The 15,391-nt window shown below is 36.6% G+C and overlaps 1 protein-coding gene across 1 annotated transcript in view; it reads right to left on the bottom strand.

Annotated features, from left to right (window-relative positions):
* Positions 1–2,189: 2,189 nt before the first annotated feature.
* Positions 2,190–15,391, bottom strand: part of CR1 (complement C3b/C4b receptor 1 (Knops blood group)) — a 121,419-nt gene continuing 108,217 nt past the window's right edge. Inside the window, 5 exon segments of the mRNA XM_045850716.1 lie at positions 2,190–3,828; positions 8,151–8,255; positions 11,685–11,757; positions 12,561–12,584; positions 14,429–14,614. Of these exon segments, the coding sequence (XP_045706672.1) occupies positions 3,813–3,828; positions 8,151–8,255; positions 11,685–11,757; positions 12,561–12,584; positions 14,429–14,614 (404 nt within the window). The 3' untranslated portion in view covers positions 2,190–3,812.

Raw genomic sequence — 15,391 nt, 5'->3', positions numbered from 1 at the left:
AGGGAAGTTATCACTACTCTTCATTCTGACAGTAATAAAAAAAGTTATATAACAGAAATGTTTAGTGGTTCAGTGTAGACACTTATTTACGAAAACAGAGAATCTATTTACCCATCTCCACAGCCATCTGTACACCATGATATGTCAATTATATCTCAATAAAGTTTTAAAAATGTTTTTCCTTCTATTCATAGGCTTGAAAATAAGTTTGTTTTTCTTGTGACAAAATTCAAAAGATATAGAAAAGCATGATTAGTGTTTTGTTTCCTAGTTATAGGTCTTTGATTAGGTTCAAGGACTGAAGTTTAATTGCATTTTTTTTTCAATCAGTGAAATTTCCACACTAGGTGTTCATCAAGGCATTCTTACTATAAATTGAGGGTTTTCACATTGATTGCTTCAAGTTTTGTTGAGTTAACTAAACTGAGGAGGCTCCATTTGCTAGGTTCCAAAGCTTGTTGCCTATTTGTCTGGACAAGCTCCATGCCTCAGGAATGGAGTTTTCTTGCCTTTTTTTCAGTGCCCAGACAGTTCTAGGCCTGCAGTAGATGTATAACAAATATGGATTTAACACTGAATGAAACAAATGGGTGTTGCTGTCAAGTGCATTTAACATGCCTCTGCCAGTCTTTCCTGCATCAGTTTAGCAGATGCTAAAACATTCTGAGAGATTTTTATTTTACCAATTTTAGACACTAAAAGCAAAGCTGAATTTGTCTCTAAAAAGAATGAGAGAAATGACTGTCTGCTTCCAGAAAACCTTCCTGAATCAGGCTAGCGAGCTGACTTATGAAGTGAAGCTAATATCTGTCTCTCAGCCTTGAGAACATTTTAGTGACTAAGCTCAGAGGACAGTATTGACAGTGAACTTCCTAAGGTCCCCACAAGGAACTCAAAAGAGTCAAGGTTTTGAGAGGAGCAGAGTAAAAACTCATGTTTCCTCTAGCTCCTCCTAAAGATTCTGTCAAACTGCCAAAGAGAAGAGAATGGTGAAAATGCATGAATACCTGGTTTTGAGCTGTGTGGTAGATCTCTTGTAAGGTTTTATGAACTGTGCTATGATGTAGTTGGTGGTTGGGGATGTCATTATCAGAGTCCCACTTCTTTAAAATAAAACAATGTTAGATGATTATTTGCCCCTAAATTACTATATTTACATGATGCTTTTCAATGCCCTGGTGAATTGCAACTTAGGTGTTTGTGAAAACCTGAAAGAGAATGGCTAGACAGAAGATACACCGTCTTTTTTGATGTTGGCCCTGGGAACCATGCCTCCTCTGTTGCACTTGGTAAGCATCTGCTTGCCAATAGCTGTTACCAGCAAGAGTATTGCTGTGGCATGCCACACCCAAAGCAGGTATTCTGAAACCAATCAAATAAAGGAAGAAGGGCATTTCTCAGATGGAACACATTTATTTGTCCCTGTTGGCAATGAAGGCTTTAAAGAGTAAATATATTGCAAAACATATTCCATAAGTAGATTTTCAATGATACAGCATGTTGTTCTTTCTTATTATAATAGTGGAGACAGAAAATTTCATTTGAGCATTGTGGTCTTAAACTAACTTACATCTCACATCTAAGTACACAAAAAGGCAAAAAGAAAGTTACATTAGCATTAGAAATAGCTTTGGAGAGTAACTGTTTCAGCTGCTGCTTTTCAGATAAAAAATGTGAGGCCAGAGGTTAAGAGAATTGCTCAATAATATAATTAGGTTAGACAATACGGTATTTTACACATTGTTAGTATGTATGGTAGTTCCCACAGACAAATGATGTTTATAACATATCTCATGAATTTCTAACAAGTCACAACTTAAAAAGTCACAGGCATCAGATATTGGTTAATCACATTGCTCACCAACCTACTCCATTCTGGGGTAAGCAAAAGAATTCAGAATTTTTTTGTACAAGGGGATTTGTAATTCTAAGCAAGGCTCATTCTCAAACAGTTAATTTCTAGTCTTCCTTTAAAAGATACTTCTACTGAAACCTGAGAAATAATAGAGATCTGCTCAAGTTCCAACTGCACAAACCATGATTTCCTTTTTGCATATTTTTGGATTTCTCTTTTTTTCTTTCTCTCTTTCCCTCCTTCCCTCCCTCCTTCCCTCCCTCCCTCCCTCCCTCCCTCCCTCCCTCCCTTCCTTCCTTCCTTCCCTCCCTCTCCCCTCCCTCCATCCCTCCTTTCCTTCTTTCTTCTCTCTCCCTCTCCCTCTCTGTCTCTCTCTTTCTGGGACTTGTAGAAATATCTTTTGCCCGCTTTGGGAGAAGAAGGGGAGGGCTGGTCTTTGAATTACTAACTCTCAGTCAAGCCTGTGACACTTTGACTGTGATATGTTGCATTTTTTTTCTCCCACTTTGTCAGCTGGCTTTCTGGTTATGCTGCTTTTTTTTTTCTTTCATGATTTTAAATTGACCTTCTGGTTGATGTCCAATTCACTATTTATATTTATCAGTGTAAATGTGGCAGAATATGCTTTAAAAGAACTACTAAAACCAGAATTGCACGGGAGTTAGCAGTAGTCATACACAAATCTATTCTTAAAATCAAGAAAGAGTGATATTTTCTAGAGATTATCAGCATAGTCCATAATATCACACCATATGAATTTATGATCTATAATTTCTGCTTTTCAGATAAAAAATGTGAGGCCATTTTTGATCTGTAAGGATGTGGATTTTTTAAAGACTCTGGGGCTACTTATTAAGAATGTGTCAATACTTGTGTATTAATTTGATAAATTCTTAAAAGACATGTTCCTTAATAAATTTAGTTTATTCTGAACTTATTAAAAATAAGATACTTTTATATAAGTAAATAAGATACTTTTATATCCTTTTATTTAAATTTTAGTATGTTTTTAAAACAGAACATAGTACAAAGTACTTTTGATATAGACCTTAGGAAGTATTCAAAATTTATTTTTCCCAGACATTTCCCATGAATATTCTTGACCCAACTTTCCTATAGTCATTTAATGTGATTTTAGTAAGCAGAAATTACTTATTTTTCTTTAGAAAGTGAAAAATGATATAGCATACATTTACTTCAATCTGTGTTAAAAAGTGGATTCTGCTCTATAAACAAAAGGGAAGGTATTTAAGAAAGAAATATATATGTGTGTGTATAAAGAAACATATACAAAGAAAGAATGAATTCAAACATTAACAGTGGTTATCATTGGGTAGTATAGTTATAGGTGACATTTGTTTTTTATATCTTCCTCCTGCGCTTTCTCAATTCTCCTTAAATGTGTCCATTCCATATTACAGTTAACAGTTGAACAGCAGGAGTTTGAACTTCATGGGACCACTTATATGTGGATATTTTTTAATAACTATACAGGTGGCCCTCCATATCCTGGGATTTCACATCCAGAATTTAGCAAACCACAAATCGGAAAGACCTTTTCTATTTAGATGGGACCACTTAACCCCCACATTGTTCAAGAGTCATCTACATAAACAATTAAACATAAGAAAGACAAATGACCAACTTATTAACAGAAATCCTAGGTCACACCTTCTTCTTTTGAGTAATTGACACTATTTATATATTCTAAGTGCAGTCTTTCCTCCGACCAGACAGTGTGTGCTTTCAGCACGAGGAAAGAGGTGACAGTGTGCAAACTAAGAGGATGGAGCTTCTTGAGGTATTGGGAGAGCTTCAGCATCTTCAGTGCACATGTCTGCATCTCTGTGAAGTCACTTCAAAGGATTTATGAGTCTCAGGTCTAATTCTGTTGCAATGAATTGGCTCTTTTCCAATGATGATTTTAATTTGAGGCATTCTTCAGCTTTTTAGTACTTTATCCAGGAATGACACTGAAATAACAAGAATTCTTATTTAGATGACAGCATGGTCAACAACTGAACTTCCCCAAATTTATGTGCTAATAATCATGATGCTGGCATTACATAGAAGTGACAAGTTTAAAAGAAGTGTGTATTTCTCACTGTTGTGGTTGCTGTATAGGGCACAAGACAGTGTGACATAAATTGAGATACTGAGTAGGTAAGAGAGAGATGAGTGAATAACTTGACCATTCCCCAATTCTTCTTTTGTCAAAGAAAAAGTGTCCTCAAAGTTGAGCAGCTAAATACAAAGAGCCTCTTTTCAGAAGATATACAGATCCCTCATAACCCACAAAATCATTCCCTGAGTCTCCTCTTTTAACCATGATTGTGGAAGGGGAAAGTATACTGGATCTAGTATGTTGGAGAGGGGTTGCCTTGAGAAAGTATGTCCTCTTCCCCTTATCACAGTCAAGATAGAAAGGAGGTATTGTATAGCCTCGGAGTCATCCAAATAATTCCTGAGGCCATGCTGACCTCTCCTCTTTCTTAAGGCCAGAAACACAGTCTAGTCACAAATGGACAGACCCCTAATAAAGCCTATCAACCCACGTGAAAACCCCAGTAATTTCTATTACCTGACCCCTCATCATTGTTCTCTTTCTGGCTCACAGGTGTTCCCAACATCATAAGTCACCTGCATCAACACTGGGCAATTTCATGTTCTTCAGCACATGGCTGTGTCTTTCGAGTCTGCCTCTTTACTTACATCACCCTCTCTGACCTTGTAGCAGGACTGAGTGCACAGATCTGCAGCTTGGTTCAGAATCTAATTCACTCCTTCTCTATGAGATGTTGACGCAAATGATTAACTTTTCTCCTATAGAACACCTGTGGCCAAAATGTTAAACTTTAAATGAAAATTTGAGTTCAGTTTATTAAGAAATTCCCACCTTTTTATTAAAAGGTGGTCAACAGTCAATGAACACAATTTGAGATTCACCTTGATGTAAAGAATGTTTCAAAAAAGTTGAGGACAACTAAAATTTAGGTAAATTCATTCTCAAATACTTATCAAACACTTCTCATTTGGTCAAATCTATACTCAGAAATTTTGGGAACTTTAAAAATATGGTCCTACTTATAAGTTAATGTAGCATGGGAGAGAAAACACATAAGCACAATGTAGGGTACCCTATAAGTGAATAATCAATGTTTATAAAATTAAAAGTGAGCAAGTGAATAAATGCAACAGAGTTAAGAAATAAAAAACAGTGATTGAAATGTTGAATGCTGTGGGATATATTTACATATGGTTTTTAACAATGGGAATAATGATTTTCACTTGGGGAAACCAAAATCCTTCAAAATCAGATCAATATAATCTCAAAGTATAACTGTGGAAATGTAAAATAATGTTAAAAGTAGCTTAACAATACTAACCACTGGGTGGAGGATATTATAAGTAGTTTTTATATTTTTGTATTTCTCAGTATTTTCTATGTTTTCAATAATAAGTGCAAATTATCCTCACAAGAAAATAATTTATTTTAAAAGTGGAAATAGGCAGGAAGTGCTGTGAGTAACAAAGAGAGACAATTCTTTAGACTGGAGTTATTTGGGAGAACTTCTTGAGTGAGTGAATTCTGAGCTGGGCTAATGCAACCTAGATTGTAAAAAAGATGGAAATGTGCTTGAGGCAAGTAACCTGGCAGAAATGAGGCAAAATCATATGGTATTTTAAGCATTCTTTTGGAATATTTTTAAATGAATTATAACAAAGATAACCATCACCCTCGCAATCTGCTGTAAATAAATTTTGCATAACTTTTCTGTCAAAGTGCCCCAATAAAAAAGAAAAACTAATCACACCAGAGGCTTAGAGGCTAACTTAAAGTACAGTATTCTCTGTCTTATTTTATCCTAAAATCTGCAATGTTTGCCTTCTGCTCCCTCATAATGTATTTGTGTTAATATAAAAATACTACCACTTTCCCTTTGAACTATATGAATAACCTCAGAAAAAATATTCTCCTAGGAAGACATGCCATTTTCACTCATGACTTCCTTATCCCCTTGGTATCCTAGCCACACATTCCCTAGGCATTTGTAAATGCCCATTTGAAAGGGATCATTAAAGCTTCAAAAACTAAATGGCCCAATCTGAATTATTAAATAACAATGTACATTTCATTTGCTTCCATGACCAGTCTTGAAAACAATCTATTTGACAGAAATAAAGTGAGTAGAATCCAGATAATAAACATAGGGCTTTGTGTATTCATTTCTTTTTAGGAGAAAATTGACCAAACCCTGTACATTTTGGTTTAGAAAGAGTTGAATTGCCTGTTTCTTGAGTAATTGTAAATGTCTCTCCCACCCCCTTATCTTTCCTGGTGGCTGCTTTCACTGTCCTCTGTAGAATTTAGGATTTCTGACATAGATTTAGATACCAAATGCAAGGTTTACATTAATGCACATCGCTATGGGAAAGAGGTGGGCCAAAAAATGTACTTAAAAATGTGGCATTTTGCTTCTCTTTTCCACAGGAGTGGCCTGATCCTTTTCTAGAGTTTTGCTTGTTTCTGAAAATGCCCTGGGGAACTTAAGAAATGTTAGGACTGTTGGTTATGGCCAGAGTAAACAAGGCCTGGATGAATTGCTCTGTGTGCTGAAGAAAAATGGAGTTTGGGAGTTACAAGAAAACCAAGAGCTGTCATGACATACTCTGAGAGTGGGTTAAATTTATGAACAAAAATGGACAAATGTGAGAGAGGCTTGGAAACAGGGTAAAAAGCCAAGGCTAAAGGGTACCTGGCCAGTGAGAAAATAATTATAGTGTGAAATAGTTCAGGCTTTTATAAATTTTTTCCTCTTAAGTTTCAGGTAGTAAATATGTTGACTTCGTGGGCCACACAGTCTCTGGGAATCTGTGGCATGTACAGTTAGTCTCACCTTACCTGTGGTTTGGCTTTCCATGATTTCAGCCACCCACAGTCCATCCTGATCTGAGCATATTAAATGAAAAACCAGAAATAAACAGTTCATAAATTTTAAATTGCATGCCATTCTGAGTAGCATAATGAAATCTCAGGTGATCCCACCTGGAACATGAATCCTTCCTTTGCCCAGTGTATCCACAGTATATGCTCCCTGCCTGCTAGTCACAAAGCAGCATGTGGGTTATTAGATGGACTGTCATGGTATCACAGTCCTGTGTTCAAGTCACCCTTATTTTACTTACTTATGGCTCCAAAGTGCAAGAGTAGTGATGCTGGCACTTTGACATGCCAGAGAGAAGCTCTGAAGTGCTTCCTTTAAGTAAAAAGTGAAAGTTTTCAACTTCAGAAAAGAAAAACAATATCCTGAAGTTGCTAAGATCTAAGTAAGGACACATCTTCCACCAGTGAATTATGAAGAGGGAAAAGAAAATTTGTGCTAGTTTTGCTGTCACACCTCAAACTGCAAAAGTCATGGTCACAGTGTGCAATGAGTGCATAGATAAGATGGAAAAAACATAGTATATGTAGGGTTCAGTAGTATCCACAGTATTAGGAATGCACTGCAGATGTCAGAATGTATCCCCCACAGGTAAAGGGGGCACTGCTCTTTTCAATTGAGCTGTAGTGTGGAAAAGTCACAGACAATAGGTAAGTGACTGGACAACTGTGTTCCAGTAACACTTTATTTACAAAAACAGTTACTTTTTCGTTCAGCAATTTCTAATATTCATGTCTATGTTGTGTGCCACTTTGGGTTGTAGTGTTATTTCCCATCACAGCTTTATCAAGAAGCTGGGCATTTACTACACAACAGCTTGGTGTAGGGCTACTTGAGTAGGTGGAATGAAGGGATAAGACATGGTAACAAGCTCAAGAGGAGGAGGACAGAAAGGAGGGAGCCTTCCTAGGAGATCAGGTGAGGGACAGAGGTCAGTGAAAGTGGGAAAGCAAGAGGTGAAGAGAAAGTCTCCATGGGATCCTCAAGAGATTCTGCGCATTTAAGGGGAACTGGGGGAGTTGGAGGCACACCCAAATGGCAAATGCTTGGGTTCCACAAGGAAAAGTAAAGCTTTCTACTTCCCAAAGGTTCATGGCATAAATGAGCAAAACTACAAGAATGCTTTGAAAACCAGTGCCCATGCACAGCACTGACAGAGTCCTCACCCCAGATCACAGAGACAACAGTTATCCAAGAAAAGCAACAACAACATGACGTTTCCAGCTCCTGAATACTTCCAAACACCTTTGGTATCAGTAACCTCCCTGGTGCAACATCATATTTAAATCCCATTTCCATCTTCCATATTTGAGTTTTTAAAAGCTTTTTGAGTTAATTTGAATATTAGGTACCTGTTATGTTCCTGATTTGTTTGCAGACTTTGTGCATGATCACAGCTGCCTTCTTGGGGTTGTAAATAAATATTTACTTCTTTAGATTCTTCATCTCTATTACTGCTAATTGGCAGGGGAGAAAAAGATAGGAAAATAATTTAATTACATACATTTCAGTTTTGAAAGAAGTTAGTTGGTGGCTTTTTAAATGAAATTTCTGGAAAATTAGAGCACAATTTGCCTCAGGTTTTGGATATCTTTGTAAGGCATCTAAAAAGAAAAAAATGTAGCCAAGTCATACTTTTCAAGACTAAGTAAAACCTTGGATTAGAAAATAATACTAAAACCATCCTATATGTTGTGTAAGAACTCTAAACTGCTTCTAGACAAATGCTCATCCTGTAAAACAACACATTTACCTATTCTCAAAGTTATATTAATTAGTAAATACTGTTCAATAAAGCTGTGACATCAAGCTTCATAATGTAAATGGCTTTGCACTGCAATCTAACACAAGGCTTCCTTTTTCCCCTGATAGTGAATATACATGTTCTGTATTTTGTGGAAGACCTATAGTATAGGAAGTAGCAGTTGTTGTCATGAAGACATATGAGAACTGACAGTAAAAGAAATATGTAATCACTTAAATCTTAATTATAAGTTATGTATAAATAACATTAGCTAACATTTTCTGACATTCATCATAAGCAATGCACTCTGTTAAGTTGAGGTAGGAACTACTATTACCCCTACCTTTCAGTCAAGGATAATAAAGATTAGAGAGATGAAGCATGTTTCCCAGGGTTTTAAAGCTAGTGAGTGTGAACACAGGTCTTACTTGTGCAAAGCCCATGGTCTTACATAATATACTGTGCTGCTTCTTTTGGGGTTATCTAATGAGAAGTTTATTTTAGATAAATGAATTGATAAATAATGCTAGCACCTTTATTTCAAGCGTGCATTACTACCAGGGACATAAGCCTGGAAGCACAAAGAGGAAATGCATGCTACCACTTTCCAGTGCTTTCTCATTATTTACTCTTTATCCTCTCATATGAAATAGATGAGGACCTCACTTGAGACAAAAAAAAATGTGAGTCAGGAGCCAAAGTTTTCACAGGATGAGGAAAGGCAAACTTGAGATCCAGTATGAGGAAGGAGAGGGTTGTACATCCGGGTGGTATGGGCTTCCAAGGAGCAGTGATTCTGTGGTGAGATAAGTAATGGTCTGAAAGTTGTCTTAGATGATGAGTTATATATGGGATGTGAGAGAATACAACCTCAATGAGTACGTAACAGTGGGGAATTACAGCAGTGGTTGAAAAAAAACATACTAATCAAGTAGCAATTATAGAATGGGCTGTATTAAAAGACTCAGAAAAATTATGTATTAAAAATTTCCTTATGAGTCTTTTGTAGACATCAGCAGTTGCAGTTCCTGCCTGACCTAGGAACGCCCCTGACCACAAGAACTGGACAAGTGTCAGCAATTTATATCAGAACTAGCAGAAATGTAGCCTGCACATCCTGCTCCTGAACATCTGCGGTAAAACTGTGGATAGAGAAATACAACTACGTGATGACATACACAGGAGGGAATGTTGAAAGCACCAGAGAGCAGAGCTGAGAAACTTCATGTTGCCAGAAATTCCTTTGTCTCCCTCTTTCCATGGCTCCCCTGAATGATCCATCTTACCATCTCAGGTAAGATGGAATTGGAGGCATGAGCCTGCCATCTTCTCAGACTGTAGACTCCTGAATAAACCGCTTTCCTTCTCAACTAGAACCTGCTTCATGAGGTTGGCTTTCATGGTAGTGGGCAGCCAGACCTGTGGGTTACTTTCCTGGTTTGAAGTAATGTTGAATGAATGGCAATCTAGTTGGTTCATGGTCGTTATGAGAGATTGCATACCGTTCTACAGAAGGATATTGGCTCAATATACCCAAATAGCTAAAACAAATCCAAGTACATAGAAGTGGAGATGGAAGGTTTATAAGAAAGGGATAAAAAGAAATATTCCAGCTTTATAGTATATATAGTTCTGGGTACTGAATTTTCTGGAATATAGATTAAGAAATGTGCAACTAAAATTATCAATGGAACAGCTGAATGGGTTCAGGATTTTGACTCAGATAACTGGAAATAAAAGCTTAACTCTTGACAACTTCCTATTGATATGATATTAAGCAAGTTGCTGAATTTCTCTGAATTTATGTTTTGTGTTTTGGAACAACATTGTTGTACTTACCTACCTCTTAGAGTTGCTTTGCATACCAAAGAAGACAATGAATGGTAAAGCTATATTAGCTGTTGCTATTTGCATGACGAATGTTGTCTACTCCGTAAGTAGAGGTCAGAAATTATTAAACAAAATTATTTTGAGTGCCTATAGGTGGTCCCTGCTCACAGGGAGAACATCATGAAGGAAGGGAGATGGTGAGGAGTGTGGTGGGGACCAAAAACATTAGAGATAAATTAATAGGAGTGGGAAATTCGAAGAAGCAGGAGGAAGGAAGTGACTAGATTATTTGCAAAAAGTTCAGCTGTGGCAGTCTGCTCTTAAAAAAAAATTACATTGGTACGTTTTGTGAAATGTTAGAACTTCAGTTTTTATAATGCTTCTTTAGGAGACTGCATTTGTTTAGAAAACTGTTCAGCTATATTTATAAGCTGTTTTTCATTGGTATAGAATTTGTAAAGCTTATAACATTGATTTCTTTGATTTTAATCTCACTGATTTTATTATTGTTAAACAAACTAATTCAAAAACTGTGTGTCTTCTCTTCCCAATCAAAAATATTTCTTTATTTAGATCTTAATCCTCCCAAGGTATTTGTAAATTTAAAGGGAAATGGTGTTTAAGGAAGAGTTTATTTATTTACTTTTAGAGAGAGAGAAGAGAGGGAGAAAGAGAAGGAGAGAAATACTGATGCCAGAGAGAAACATTTATCAGTTGTGTTTTGTATGCCCCTAACTGGGGATTAAACCCAAAACCCAGGCATGTGGCCTGACTGGGAATTGAACTGGTGACCTTTCACTTTGGGGAATGATGCCCAACCAACTGAGCTATACCAGCCAGGGCTAAAAGGTAAATGGTTGTAATAAAATATTTATTTTTTAAATAACCAATGCAATACCTCAGTCCTTCCACACTGGCAGCCTGAGATGTGTGGACCAGTGGGCCACACTCTCTGACTGTTAGCTCCCTGATAGGGTCTGTGCACTGAGGAGGGAGTCTGGAATGCCTCAGCAAAGTGGGACACCAGCTGCCTCATTGACATCGTTGGGAAAATTCCTTCTACTGTTTTCTCCTATCTAAAACTCGAGTCCTTCTTAAAATTCTAACCTTTTAAAAGAAGTGTTCTGAATATGGTATATATTAGTGTGAATATTTCTCTTTGCATAATGTGCTTCAAAGGCCTTCTTTATAAAAGTTACTACATCTGTTTATGTAGTGCTTTTATCTGAGGTTTTCATTCACTTCTCTTTGGATTCCAAGAGGAGGCAAGTATAGTAATAAACATTTTCTAAGAGAATATGGCTGTACTGACCCTTTTTTGCGCTTTAGAATCATCCAGCAGGAAACAATGCTGAGTACAATAAGGATCATACCAAAGGATGTGCCTAGGCAGTAAAACAAGGCAGTTAAATGCATGGAAAATATATGCATAGATTTTAAACTCTATCTTAATATCTAGTCTCTCTAGAGATTGCCAATGATTTTTTTAAAAAAAAATACAACTACGTTCTGGTTTAACAAACACTGACACAGGCTTACCTTCAAGGTTCCCCTTCTGCTTCTTGTTTAATCAAGGACATTAGTGTTACAACCACAGGATTATATGTAAGGAGTGAGCAGAGCAGTGTTGTAACCTTCAGTCCAACAGCAGCCTTTCAACAAGTATGTGAGAACAGTGCTGGTGCTCCTGGGCTCCAGCTCTCCAGGGCCCTGCACATGTCTCTTGTGTAAGGCCTGAGGCAAGAACTATTATATACCACAGACCCTAGCAACTCCCTCTGAAGGAAACTATCATGACTCTTCCTCTCACATACACAGACTCCAGAAATGGGCTTAGAAAACTGGTCTTTGTGGTTTCCAATTTGTGCAAGTGGGCACGACTATCATCCCAAAGAATATTCCCAGGTTGTATTCTCCATCTACAATAAAATGATATGAATGACTGGTCATTTGTAATGGTTCACAGCTAGTATAGAAGCTCTTGTAGAGAACACTCACTCTATACGCATGTGAGGATGCCAGTTCTGTCACACATGGCCTGAGTTTATCACTATTTCCTTTCTGAATGAAATCACAATGTAAGATAGTTTGATCTCCCTTTTTACATTTCATTCATTATAAGTGGGTACTTAATATACTTACTGTTAGAGATGCTAGAGTTTCTCAACAAACTCTTTATAAAACTTACCAATAATGAGAGTGCCACGTGAGCCTAAAAAGAAGAGAAAGGTCACAAATGCATCAGTCTCACACTCCACAGGAGCCCTCAGCCAGGGACAGTCTATCCTAATTTTTGTCCTTACACAGTCTCATTTTGTTCTAATATATATAAAAAAACACTGGTTTTACTCAGTCTCATTTATCTTGTATATTCAGGATATGTGTTTTTTTCTTTTCAACTTAATATTTTTAACATTGAATTAGTAGAACTACAGCTAAAATGTATAAAATAGAGCAAAAGAAAAATCATATAATACCACCATTAAATGTGTTGGTACATTCCCTCCTGGTACATGCTCCCATGCATCTAGGCTTTTACATATGTGTAGAATTTCTTTAACCTCTGAACAGTGGAATTAAGCACTCAGTAGTTGTTAATTTACCACCACAACTACCACTACTGCTACTTGTATGATAACATTATTAACTTTTCATTAAATTTTACATATTTCTCATCTCTCTTCTGCTTTCTTATTTACTTTCCAAAATACATACATAACCTGGAGGTTAAATTTGTTGACCTTTTATGATTTTCTCTATTATATCAAAAATTCTCATAGTTGACTTTCTTCTAGTAGTTTGGTAAATATATCTTTAATTTTTATGTTAGCTTTTCCATGTTGAATTTTAAAACTTTAACTCTTTATTACATCTCTTACTTTTTGTAAGGTATAAAGAAAGTTTTTAGGTTTGTTTCAGTGCTACCTATATTATATGATCATGTTTATCTTCCCTGTGGATTGATGATATATCAACTATTATATTTCATTTATAAGATAATCTTACTGTTATTTATAATAACCCTTATTTTATTAATGTTGATCTTGTTTCTTTTATAAAATAAGTATAATTCACTTAATATCTATTTTTGTTTCACAAATATCTACTTGTGCTGGTTTAAAGTGATTTGTATATTGTAGCTTTACATTTTCTTTTAATATCTGGTAAGGTGGTCCCCCAATTGTGTGAATTTTCTGTCTTTCACATCTACATCTTCAGAATCCTCTAAAGGCATTCATTCAGTCAGGTAGGCAGTGAGCTTTTTGCCAAAGTGGATGCAATCTGCTATTAAGAGAGTGACAAGTTTATAATTTGGGAATATTATTTGTAAGATTAGCTAGCACATTTGAGGAGTTAACTATTAAGCATATCTTGAAGAATCTTGGGACTCATTATTATAAATAAGAATCATAAGGATGGGTGGAGGAAAACTAGCACTAACTTAGGTTAAGATAAGTTATTCATTGTTAATTTTGTGCATCAGCTTCTTGATGCATACAAGTTCAAGGTTTAGGATTTTCTATGTTACATTACCCTCTAGTTGCCAGCAGAGGGCTATTCTTCTCCAGAGCTCAAAGATACAGGATTTCTAATCTGCTGAGTCCAGCTGTGCCCGTTTACAATCTTGTAGTCTACACCAGTGAGGGAGCTGAAACAGCTAGTCTCAGCAACTTGGATGGTGCTTCCTGACTCATGCTGAAAATATTCTTGAAGGATGGCTCTATCACTGATGGGCTTCTGAGTTTTAAGATCCCTGGGCTATAAACAAATCATTACCATGCGATGCATGCAACAATAAAGCAATGTAAACACAAAAGGTTCAGAGGGTTCCCCCAGGACAGATAAACAGGTTGAGAAGTGTGAGGAGAGGAACGCTTGCCTGACTCTTCATTGTTAAGGGCTTTTGGAGAAGAAGCAGAGGCTTCTAGTGCACTCCTTAGTTCTACCATGTGCCATAAACATCACACCACATTTGATGACAGTATATGAGTGAATGGATGAACAGTACCATGACTGATAAGGACCTACAGTCCTTGCACTTGCTCTTGTACTTACGAGATGTGCATGTGGGCAGAGGAGGGTCCCAGGTGTTATCCGCCTGGCACTGGCTCCAGGGACTGCCTTCCAGAGTATTCCCATTTTCACACTCCAAGGTTACATTTGCTTTGTATTTAAATTCTTTGCTCATTGCCAACCCCTTCTGGATTCCATTCATAAACTGTGGAAGGCTACATTTTACCTCTGAAATTAGAAAAATCAGAAGGAAATCTATATTTTATTGATAAATGTTTGTAGTAACTGCCATAAATGAAAAGCTCTATGACCTCAAACCTATTTTCCCTTCCACAAAGACCATTCATCATGTTTTCCATCAAGAAAAACTACATCTTCTCCCCCAAAATGTCATGATTTAAAATTCTCTGACTTTGTTTTCTTAGGTAAAATAATTGAATGTGGAATGTGCTGTAAGTCACTTTTAATTGTGAGCAACTCTGCAACTGGAAAGTTGTGGACAGATTAGGAGTTAGGCTAACTGTATTCCAGCCTGGGTCCACTTGGGTCAGACCCTAAGGAAACAGGAATATCACATTAGCTTTCCCTAGGAATACAATAACTACTGCTGTTCTGCCTCTTGACTAAATGCCTGTTTCTGGCTCATTTCTATGCATAGAACAAAGAAGTTAGAATAGCATGATTCTACATGTAAAATACCAATTTTCTACTTAATTTACTTTATCTCATTTAGCTTAACCTTTACTTTGCTTTCTTTCTCAGAGCAGCAAACACTTTCTTCAATTTAAGCAAAATCTGCTTTTCAGTTGTAACAGTCTATTTTTTTTTCTTTATAAAACCCAACCAGGTAAAGTACTTTTTCCAACAGTATGGTCTGTGGTTTTTCTACATCAGAATATTATAGTGGGTTTACTAAAAATAGACCTCTGGACTCCAACTGAAAATGTCAGAATCAAAGTTCTTTGGGATGCAGGTTAAGAAACTGTCTTTTAAACAAGGTTCCTG

Source organism: Phyllostomus hastatus, unplaced genomic scaffold (assembly GCF_019186645.2).
Source record: "Phyllostomus hastatus isolate PE091 unplaced genomic scaffold, TTU_PhHast_1.1 phas_contig_855, whole genome shotgun sequence".
Taxonomy (NCBI): Eukaryota; Metazoa; Chordata; class Mammalia; order Chiroptera; family Phyllostomidae; genus Phyllostomus; species Phyllostomus hastatus.
The sequence above is the reverse complement of the archived record's forward strand: the minus strand, read 5'-3'. Positions and strand labels throughout refer to the sequence as shown.